Raw genomic sequence first — 10,880 nt, 5'->3', positions numbered from 1 at the left:
TAGAACCTGTCTTGAACGTCTCCGTAGCATAGTCGTTCTCCCAATCCTGCACGGAATTGGGTTGGCTACTGCTCTGTCTCTCTATCAGGGCATGGCGAGCTTGTGCAACAAAGCTGGCCGACACCTCGCCCGTGGCGCAAAGTAATGTCAGGATTAGCAAGAGGATTGTGCGAGATGGGCGCTATGTGCTTTATAGGCCCAGTAAAGCTTATGGGGTAAGCCTTCTTATGTTCATCCGGCAACCTTGTCAGATCTATGGTCCTGTAGAACAAAGTTGTGCGAAAGTGCTCGTATATCCGGTCGTGAGGCTACCAGACAAGGCAATGTTGCCTCAAACCGCATTTCCGACGCCGAAAATATTGCAGATGCATAGTGCCGTCTACATACATTTGATGGGCATCGATGATCAGATCCAGACGCCAAGGCAATAGAGTCCTGCAGAAGACGAACGTACAGGGGCCTGACACTACCCGGGGAGTGTCAATAATGAAGCAGTAGCCTACTGCATGATCCTTCACTCGGAGTACTCTTTCCGGCTATCAATGAGGCATCAAGTCTATGTGAGTGGTATGCCACAGCATGACCTTACTCAGTAGGGCCGCTTTTCACAGCCGGACGTATGTTTTGAGGATGTGCCGGGCGACTCCATGCTTCGCCTCAGAAGCGTGAGATCAGTAGGATCCACCTTATGCGGCGTTGGGTAGTGAAAGGCGGAGCATGTGGTGATCAGTCGTTGAGTGCCGAATACAGCATCTGGGTTCTAGCCACGTCATAACTGCCAGCAAGATGCAAGTCAAAGCTACATGAGGAGGCTCAGGGCTGCATCGAGCGGCCGGTAGCTGGCAGCTGTGCGGTGGATGAGGACTAGCGACAGATGCAGAGTCGCTTGGCGGGAAATGGTATTGAGGACGGCACGTACCAGCTCGAATCATGTCCGGCACGTCCATCTGCTGCTGCTTGCTGACGTTCCAAGCTGCTCAGGCGACTGCCAGACTGGTCTGGAGTCTCCCAAAGCGGTCGTTGTACCTTAATCCGATCCGCGAATGCTGTGCGCCCACCCGTCGAGATCGACCAAGATCCAACTCGTCCGGCAAATTCTCAGGTGTGGTAGCGACATAATACATATGCGGGCGGTGTTGGTTCTTCAAGCGACAACCATCGGATGGAAAGGAGAGCTCGTCGTCGGTACGCGACACGTCCGTCGATATCGCCCCAAGCCATGTAGTCGTATCAGCCTATGATGACGGAAGTCCGATATCGAGATACGTGAGCAATGCAGGAATTTGACAGCGTGATTGGAATCTGTCTCAAGGCTCAAGCAAGCCAGCTCGCGCGTGGCGCAGTCTGCCACCCGAGAACCAGCCGTGCCTTCTGGTAGAACTCATGCAGTATCGAACCACATCAGCTTACAGCACATCTTATGCAAGACACTATACTGTTGCCACTGACTCTACTCGAATAGCACACCGGCAAGCGAATGTACGATGGAGATGTGCCTGGACGTCCAAACCAGTCTCGCCTGTCCAAGCCCATCAGCCAACCGGTGTGGGAATGCATGGGCTTTTCGTCGTATATACGCTATTGCCATACTGCAGCAGAGCAACGAGGGATCAGGAACAAACAGTGTCAATCGTCTGGATTAGGATCTTGTGAAATGAAGCCGACTCTGTCCCGAGCAGAGTTTCTCCAGCTGGACCTGGCATCTAGCAAGCTGCGACTATCGACGTCACGAGCGGTGCTTGGCTATGCGTCGCTTGTGTGTCCTCGTCTTGGCGCAGATGATTCCGGTGCCGACGACGAGACTGGTATCATTATACCGCCTAGAATGCTTAAGAGGAGACTTATGTTGTATGCACGGAGTTCTTCAATAATCATGTCAGCTTGATGATAAGGTATGCTGGGCGCTGTCGGTACAATGGATATGAGCTTTCATTTCCCATGGCCGCACGACTCTCATAGCATCTCCATCTTCTATCATGTCTTTTCAAGCTCTCCTTCTCTCATTGCTAGCCGCCAGCCTCACTCATGCAACATATTTAGGCAAGCGCGCTGCCCTCGACACCTGCCTACAACAATCCGGCATCCCGACAGATACCTCAGGCTCCAGATCCTGGAAAACAGATGTCCTGCCCTTCAACGCTCGCCTACCATACACACCTATAGCTGTAGCAGTACCGACCACGATCGCACAAGTCCAAGCTTCCGTCAACTGTGGACGAACAGCTCGCATCAAGACGAGTCCAAAATGCGGTGGACACTCCTACGAATCATTGGGTCTCGGCGGCGAGGACGGTCACTTCATTATCCAATTGGACAATATGTACATCGTCACACTCGATACTATCACAAATATCGCTACTGTCCAAGCGGGCGCCAGACTTGGACATGTTGCGAACTCGCTATGGACTCAAGGCAAAAGAGCCATATCTGCAGGCACTTGTCCTGGGTATGTCACTCCGATCATTGATGGACTGTGGGTACTAATACTAGCTCAGCGTCGGAGTCAGTGGCCACGCCCTTCACGGCGGCTACGGTATGAGCTCCCACAAGCACGGACTGGCTGTCGATGGCATAGCAGCCATGACGGTCGTGCTTGCAAATGGCACTATAACAGATTGCTCCGCCACGCAGAACTCTGACCTGTCTGGGCTCTGCGTGGCGCCGGCTCCAACTTCGGCGTGGTCGTTTCGTATCAGTCGACCACGTTTGCACCACCATCGACCGTCACTGACTTCAACATGAACTTCAAGTGGAACATCAATAATGCTTCAACCACTTTAGCAGCCGTGGGCATCTACGCCAACACCGTCATGCCTGCTGAGCTGACGATGCGGATGTACACTTCGACCGGATCGTCATACTTTGAGGGGATGGACTTGGGGGAACAGCACAGCTTTGAAGACTGCTCTGCAGCCACTTTTGAACGCCACGGTCTGTCCATCTCCGGCTCCACACAGACGGACTTCTTGTCCGCATTCAAGCATTATTCGTATACTTCCAATACTGATTTCGCTACTGATCCCTCGGTAAGGTCGTGGATCCTATCCTGCAGTGCCTGCATAGTGCTGACTTGTACATCAGCAAGAGACGTTCTACTCAAAGAGCTTCATATTAAAGGGTCTGAATGGTATGCAATGTCTTCTGTGCTGTCATCTCCACCTTAATCTGATCTCTAGCTGGGTACCTCCGCCAAGAACTTCGCCAACTAATGGTTCAAAACCGGCCCAACCAACTCTCGTGGCTGGTGGCTCCAACTTGATATCCACGGTGGCGATAACAGCGCCGTGACCAATGGTGACCAAAGCCTCTCCTCCTATGCCCACAGAGACAAGCTTTTCATGATACATTCCTACGACCGCATATACTCCGGCAGCTACCCCTCAACCGGCTTCTCCTTCCTCAACAATTGGGTCAATATGACCGTCGCGCCTCTGGCAGATTCGGACTGGGGAATGTATATCAACTATACCGACTCGCAGCTTGACCGGTCTACCGCGAACGGGGAGTATTATGGATCGAACTTGGCGAGATTGCAGATCCTCAAGGCGACTTATGACCCAGCTCATCTATTCTACTACACCCAATCGATATAAGACGCAGGGTTGCCGAGCTCGAGATAGCGGTCGTGATGGCAACGTCATACCTCGCTGTATCGATGTTGCTGTTTACAATAGTTCTCTGCATTCAGGACAGATTTGGAAGGCTAAGATCCCGCAAATGCTCATGGTGTTCTTTATGAGTCTCGTGTCCAGTTTTATGTGGCGGAGATATCCAGACACTCAATTCCTCTCACTCTGCACATCCCACGTGATGTCCTTCTTGATGATCATGCGCTGTTGACTCTCACTACTGCCGACACTTATAGCATCGACCCCACCACCACCTTTACTGCTCGCCTCTTGACTTCGATCTCCGAGGTTATCACGTCGAGCTCCAGAGATGGTGTAATCGTATGCCTCTCCGGCACTCTTGGCAGGCCACTGGGTATCTAGCTCATCATTGTTCGACCTGAGATTCGACCCAATCACCGACGCTCTAGCTTTCGGTCGTGAGCCGACCTTCAAGCTCGAAAGCATGATGCCCGTCCGTTGTCGCCGGCTGCCTTGCGAGCCATACGAGTAGTCTTTGTTCGAGCTCCTCGTTCTTTTCTCGCCCGAACCTCCGTAGCTTGTTGTTAGAGAGTTGACAAACACGCGCAAAGTAGGAATACTAGCGGACACATTGGCGAAGCAGAGTTCGGTTTGCATCCAGATAATGAATTCGTCCTCGAGAATGAAAGGGTTTGTGGTGAGACCGATGGGATCGAAAGCCGCTAAGCGCAGGCCGATTGCGATGATCATTCTGCTGGAGTCAGTCGCGTACATAGCATCGGCGTGGCTGCTCGAGGATACTCACAGTAGTCGGACCGCGAACCCAAACACAACTGTGGCTTTACTCTGCCATATCATCTTGAGATCCCACACCAGATACGCCGCCATCGCCACGAGCATAATTTCCGTAATGATATCAAAAGCGCCGACAGCATACCATATTCTCGCCGAGCTAGCGCAAGTCTGGTCAAGAGTGATCCAAGGACGGCTGAGATCGCACTGTAAGGCGACGGCGAAGATAGATGCGAACGTCCACACCGCGGAGACAATCATACCTCCCGCGAAGACTCGTCGTTGTTGCTCATTGGGCGTAAGTCGATGTAAAAGCAAAGTAATCGAAAGTTTCGACATTCCCAGCCCAATGATGAATAGTATCTGCGCTGTATAGACTTCCTAACGGGAAGCGATCAGCTCGGGACAGTGCATGCATTGGGACAGTAACGACACACTCTTTGTATCGAAGCTTGAGCTCTTGCGTCCAAGAGATCGATCGACTTGCCATTGCCCTGACTAGTTGATGCTAATACGATCGTTGACTGTATGGTGTAGAGCACCTAGACGTCGAGCGTATCAGCACACCCCAGCTGCGTCCCACCATATTCGAGTTGATCGAAAAGAGAAGCTTACGGTCGATGCCGCAACCATCGCATCGTCCAACCCGAAGCCGTCCGTAAAAGCACATCGTACAAATGTTCGTATGCCCGCGAAGACAAGAGCACAAGCAAGACCCAAAGCGGCTGTGATTATGATCCAGGCTCGATGGTCGTCTTCGGTCACAACGGCGAAAGGTGGATATTGTCCAGCAGGAACCGTGAAATCGTCAGCAATCGCCATAGCGGGCAACCGGTGTATGTTGTATATTCCAGGTCAAGGACAGACGCACGAGATATTACGACGAGTACATAGGAAGGGTCTTATCGGCGCACGATCAACTGTCCTGCTATCCCTGAGATGTGCGGGAGAGTGATTCACATCTCCGCATCCTACATACGGTACAACCAGACGGCGGATGTTCTCCAAAGTAACCTTAGATGTGAGTGGCGTTTAGCATCGCGTACCCCTGCCGCTGCATACACTTCTCATGTCATGCCGGCCTCGAGACCCACGGAGCCGCCATGCTCGTCACGACTCGCTTTCTCAGGCAGTACGATTGCGACTCTCATCATCCGCTGATGAAGGAATCGAGTGCAATGTCGCAAAATGTCTTGGATCCCAAATGTGAGAGTCAACTAGCCTCGATCAATTCACGAACAATTTGCATTCTCGTCCCGCGTCTCAGCTTCCTGGAGCATCAGACGCAGGGACGACTTGGCGCTTTATACAGAAAAGGCTTCGCGTAGTGCGATCGGTGCGAAAGCTACGGCAATAGAAGACTCGGTTAAGCAGAACCATGCTTCAGGATTCCGCGGTCTTGGTCGTGCACAAGCACTTTGCCTCTTCGGATGGACGATCGCCACAGAGGTGAGAGGACGGCATGACTCGAATCTAACCACGGTTTTTGAATCCGGCGAGGGCAGTGGTGGAGAAAGTATATGCACTAAGCAAGCCCGCTTGGGTCCCCTTCCCACTAGCCGGGCTAGTGCTCGCGGCACCCGAGCTCCCTCGTGCGAAAGCATGGTTTATACAAAGGCTGTCGCCACGTGCTGTAGCGATGTTCTGTTGATCGCTATCGTCCGGGGTGTTAGAGTACGAACGGATGAGCGGAGTGTCACAGCGGCGACGGATGCTACAACGGGGTCAATCTTACTATCGCGGAATATCTTTCCACCTCTCCCTTCCACGCTCTTTAGCCCAGCTGTGACAGACAGCTTGTTCACTCACAAGCCTGGCCTTTCGTTCTTGTCGTTCATTCAGCAGGATCCTCGTACCCTGAGACCATGGCAGGCGGCAATGACATCAACGTTGCAACTTCGCACCGCGACATCAACCGTGACGATGATCACTTCGACGAAAAGCCCGGTACGGTGGAGGAGAAGTACAGAGGCACTTCCGCCGATCGAGAAGACATGAGGATCCTGGGGAAGCAGCAGGTGCTGAGGCGCAACTTCAAGTTCATCACCATGCTGGGGTTTGCGTCGACGGTGATGGCGTCTTGGGAGCTTCTGTTGCCATTGTTCATTTTCGTCCTGACAGACGGTGGAACTGCGGACTTGTTTTGGGGTTTTATTGCGGTCGCCATCGGCATGACTCTTGTGTATGCTTCATTAGCTGAGATGGCATCGATCAGCCCAACTGCTGGAGGTAGGGTAGGCCGTTGCTTGGTTGAGCAAGCACAACATCTGCTGAACTTTGCTGACGCTGCTAGGTCAATATCATTGGTATGCGCGTCATGGGGAATCACTATGAGCGTCACTCACTGTCTGTAGGGTCAGCGAATTTGCGCCGCCTCGAATCCAGAAAGAGTTGAGCTACATCGTTGGTGAGTTTTGGCCACGCAAGAAGATGATCACAGCCTCTGACATGTCGCAGGCTGGCTATGCGCCATTGGATGGCAGGTCTATCTTGCCGGCGTCTGCTTCATTATTGGATCCGTGATCGAGGGCCTTATCGTCTTACAAGTACCAGGCTATGAGTTGCAACCCTGGCATAGCACGCTCTTGACTATTGCCGTCATTGCATTCTCCGTTGTTTTCAACACGGCTCTAGCGACCAGACTCCCTCTGATTGAGGGCGTGATGTTCATTTTGCACCTCGTCGGTTTCGTGAGTTAAGGTAAGCCGCCCTACTGCTATCAACCATACTGACATACGATCTGCGTAGTTCGCGATTATCATCCCACTGTGGGTAATGGCGCCTCGAGCCACGGCCAAAGACGCCATCCTCACTTTCAGCAACAATGGAGGCTGGCCAAGCACCGGTTTGTCAGCCATGATCGGTCTAACATCACCTTTGTCGGTCATGATTGGTTATGGTACGTTAAGGGAGTTTGGAAGATGGGCACGACAGCTTTACTGAGTGAAATGCAATAGATTGCTCTGTGCACATGTCGGAGGAAATTCGAGACGCTTCCATCACTCTACCACGAGCACTTATGTGGTCCACCTTTCCCAACTTCGTCCTGGCTTTCATCATGGTATGAGTTTATATGTCACAACTTCTGCAACTTTTATTGACTAGAGATTGATTAGGCCGTGACCCTCTGCTTCACCCTAGGCGACATAGAGAACATCCTCTCGTCACCAACTTATCAACCCTTCATCCAGGTCTTCTACAACGCCACCCGAAGCTACGCCGCAACAAGTGTGATGGTTGCAATTGTCCTCATCTTGCTCGTCTCCTGCTGTGTCAGCGAAGTCGCTACAGCCAGCAGGCAGTTGTGGTCCTTCGCTCGCGATCGAGGTCTTCCTGGCTCCACGTGGCTTTCATGGGTCTCGCCAGGCTGGAATATCCCTCTGCGCGCCGTCTGCGTATCGTTGTTGGTCAGCTCCTTGCTGTCATTGATCAATCTTGGATCTTCGGTCGCTTTGAATGCCATCAACTCGCTCGGTGGAGTGGCTATCTTGACATCTTATTTGTAAGAAATCCAGTCATCCACCTACAGATGTGGATTCATGCTCATGACTTCTGCAGCATTACGATCAGCTGTTTCATATGGCGGCGATTCAACGGTCCGCCTCTACCACGAGCTCGGTGGTCGCTTGGACGATTCGGTCTTCCGATCAACATTGCCGCTCTCTGTTTTCTGCTTCCACTATGGTTCTTTGCCTTCTGGTAAGTATCCACTCGATCTCAATGTTGTCGTGATGTAACTGACTTCAACAGGCCATTAGCCACACCCGTGACGCCGACCAACATGAATTGGTCAAGCGCTATGTTCGGAGGTCTACTCATCATCGCAATGATCTACTACTTCGTCAAGGCACGACACGAATATCAAGGCCCTGTTGCGTATATCAAGCGTATGTAGGCGTAGTTGCTGCACCGAGGGTACAAATTCCGAGCACCTTCGCGGTGTTGGAAGATCAGACAGCTGGCCGAGTGTGTAGATACCAGCCATCAGTCGTTGTGCTTCCAATCCGTAGACAACAATATCACTAGGGTCTCTTCCTTGTACTAGCTCGTGTCGACTGCGTTGTCCGTGTCTGGTACCTCGTCACGTCGCATGGCTAGCGCAGGGTCAAGTCATACATGCAGTAGTGGCGCATGGTAAAGGAATTAGTGTACTGCACTAAAGCCGTTGCCGAAGTGGGTCATTCGTAGCACTTGACTTTTGACCTTCGCTTGATGCACATCGACTCAGTATAGGGGTGTTGCATCTCTTCTACATTGCATGACGGCGTAGTATTCGCCACACTACCAGAGCGGCTCTTTCGTGACTGGTTATTGTATTGTCGCTGCCGCCACCCTGTTACTTCTGTCTGGACTGGCAGTCACAATGTCGACCGCTGGAGCACAAGCAGGCTTGGAAACCTTCGACGCCCTACACATCGAATACGAAAATGCATACAAGGACAATCTTTACAAGCAACGCTGTATTCAAAGCACTATCGCTCTCCTGGAACCCGGTGCTCGGTGTCTGGATGTCGGCTGTGGGACAGGAGTTCCTGTGGCTCAAATGCTAGCTTCAGCGGGCATGGAGGTCGTTGGTACAGACATTGCACCAAAGATGATCGCCTTGGCGAGAAGTCAAGTCAAGGGCACCTTCCTTGAGACTGACATGCTCACGTACCAGCCTGAAGGAGAGTTTGATGCCGTCCTCATGATCTTCTGCCATTTACAGCTATCGTACAAGGACTTCCACACGGCAGCCTACAAGTTCGCCAGCACCTTGAGGCCTGGCGGCCTATTCATCATTGGTGAGATGCCTGCGGATCGATACGTCAAAGATGTCTCCAGCTACGATAAGTCGGGTTCTTGGGTGGAAGATTATCCGGCACCATTCTTCGGAGAAGCATTGCCAACGTTCATGATGACGGAGCAGGGTTTGCTGCACTTTTTGAAGTCTATGGGATTTGAAATTATCAGCAACACAGTCGACACATTCCAGCCAAGCAGCCAAAAATGTGACCCGGAGGAGCAGCAGTACGTTATTGCAAGGCGGTTGCATCATGCACCAGTGAAGCAGCCGCAGCCGCAGCCTCTGCCACGCGCTTGAAACTTCGGAGCTCTAAAAGATAATATAGCACCTTGCCCTAAATTTGGAATCAAGCCAGCAACGGATCAAGCAAAAGTCCTTGATCAGTCTAGGCATCTAGGCGGCCAGCACACGGGACTCTGCGGAAGCGTCGCAGGCGACAGCACAGTGTTGAGGTTCTTGGTCCAGCACAGCGTCGAGCTTTCTGTGGGCGTTGTAGCGTGGGCAGGAAGCACTCCACACACTCGTCCCAGCAAGCAGGTAGCCCACCGCGTCAACATACCTCATCAGCTCGTCTCGCTTATCAGTTGAGGTAGCCAGTTGTTCGTCTCTCAATTGGGCGTCTGTTCTCTCAGCAGCTATTGTTTTCATTTTCAGGCGAGTACGTGCTTCGCACGCTGTGATCTTGTGCTGAGCGATAAGTACTGCCAAGGCATTATATATCTTCACATTCCGGACGTTGCGCACTGCAACTTCTTTCGTCCAGCCACGCCTACAAATCTCGTCAGTGAGACTGCCTCTGACGAGCAATGGACTGACTCCACTTACCAGTCATCAGTCAAGACATCACCAACCATGGCTGCGTTAACGACGTGCTTGATCCCATCGTGATCTCACACTTCAAGTTCCAAGGCCATCAAGAATCTTAACCTTGCCAAGCAATGTTCGCAGCCGAGGTACAATTGTGCGCAAAATAACTATCGCATGCTAAGACCTAAAGTTGTACGGTACGTAGTATCCTCGAGGAGCGCCTATACCTAAAATATCTAATTATCGTCTTAATAAAGGCTTAAAAAGAGTAAGGATTATAATAATAGTTCGAGTTAAAGGTATTATTACTTTTAATCTACGTTATAATATAGCGTAAGGAGCCTTAAGTAGCTTCCTAGGTATAAGCGCTCCTTAAGAATACTATACTTTCTCTAACTTTTAGTCTTAGTATACGATAGTTATTTTATATATTATTATAGTTCCTCCAAATAGGAATATACTCTTTAATTATTAAAGTAATCTACCTTTACTACGAGCTTATTCTCTTAAAGTACTCTTTTAATACTATTAGTACTAGAGTTATATTTCCCTAATCTAGTACTAGTATCTTAACGGCAATTAGGCGTAAGATCTTAGCTATAGTAATATTAACTATCCTAATATCTCTTATAGGTCTCGATAGCTACTAGGACCGTAGAAGCTCCCTATAAGTATAGTAATACGCTACTACCTCCGTCGCGTCTACTAAAGTTAGTATTATATATTTCTATAACCTTAAAGCTACCTACTATCTAAGTAAAACGCGACGCTAGCGAGATAGGTAATATACTATAGTCTCTCTCTAGGATCGCTTCTAGAAGCGTAAGCGTAATATAATTACCTAACTAATATAAGGCCTAGGAGGTAACTAAATATTAGTAGGATCCTCCCTAAATCTAGTAAGG

General features: G+C 50.7%; 5 protein-coding genes across 5 annotated transcripts; 3 read left to right on the top strand and 2 right to left on the bottom strand.

Annotated features, from left to right (window-relative positions):
* Nucleotides 1–2,738: 2,738 nt before the first annotated feature.
* Nucleotides 2,739–3,209, top strand: LTS14_004370 (uncharacterized protein; the record flags this gene model as incomplete). Its single annotated transcript, XM_064837072.1, has 2 exons — nt 2,739–3,026; nt 3,177–3,209. 2 exons carry the CDS (start codon nt 2,739–2,741, stop codon nt 3,207–3,209), a joined length of 321 nt encoding a protein of 106 aa, XP_064695031.1.
* A 570-nt stretch (nt 3,210–3,779) lies between these two features.
* On the bottom strand, nt 3,780–4,721 carry LTS14_004369 (uncharacterized protein; the record flags this gene model as incomplete). The annotated part of the gene is made up of 2 exons (XM_064837071.1): nt 3,780–4,341; nt 4,396–4,721. The coding sequence occupies 2 exons, from the start codon at nt 4,719–4,721 to the stop codon at nt 3,780–3,782; spliced, it is 888 nt and encodes a 295-aa protein (XP_064695030.1).
* A 1,526-nt stretch (nt 4,722–6,247) lies between these two features.
* On the top strand, nt 6,248–8,277 carry LTS14_004368 (uncharacterized protein; the record flags this gene model as incomplete). Its single annotated transcript, XM_064837070.1, has 9 exons — nt 6,248–6,611; nt 6,676–6,688; nt 6,737–6,789; nt 6,840–7,072; nt 7,131–7,281; nt 7,340–7,443; nt 7,499–7,884; nt 7,941–8,081; nt 8,133–8,277. 9 exons carry the CDS (start codon nt 6,248–6,250, stop codon nt 8,275–8,277), a joined length of 1,590 nt encoding a protein of 529 aa, XP_064695029.1.
* A 468-nt stretch (nt 8,278–8,745) lies between these two features.
* Nucleotides 8,746–9,465, top strand: LTS14_004367 (uncharacterized protein; the record flags this gene model as incomplete). The annotated part of the gene is made up of 1 exon (XM_064837069.1): nt 8,746–9,465. The coding sequence occupies one exon, from the start codon at nt 8,746–8,748 to the stop codon at nt 9,463–9,465; it is 720 nt and encodes a 239-aa protein (XP_064695028.1).
* Nucleotides 9,466–9,561: 96 nt separating this feature from the next.
* Nucleotides 9,562–10,022, bottom strand: LTS14_004366 (uncharacterized protein; the record flags this gene model as incomplete). Its single annotated transcript, XM_064837068.1, has 2 exons — nt 9,562–9,937; nt 9,994–10,022. The coding sequence occupies 2 exons, from the start codon at nt 10,020–10,022 to the stop codon at nt 9,562–9,564; spliced, it is 405 nt and encodes a 134-aa protein (XP_064695027.1).
* Nucleotides 10,023–10,880: the final 858 nt, after the last annotated feature.

The sequence above is a fragment of the Recurvomyces mirabilis genome (assembly GCF_035927965.1).
Source record: "Recurvomyces mirabilis strain CCFEE 5264 chromosome Unknown scaffold_10, whole genome shotgun sequence".
Classification (NCBI taxonomy): Eukaryota; Fungi; Ascomycota; class Dothideomycetes; order Mycosphaerellales; family Teratosphaeriaceae; genus Recurvomyces; species Recurvomyces mirabilis.
Note: the sequence above shows the minus strand (reverse complement) of the source record. Positions and strands in the feature narration are given on the sequence as shown.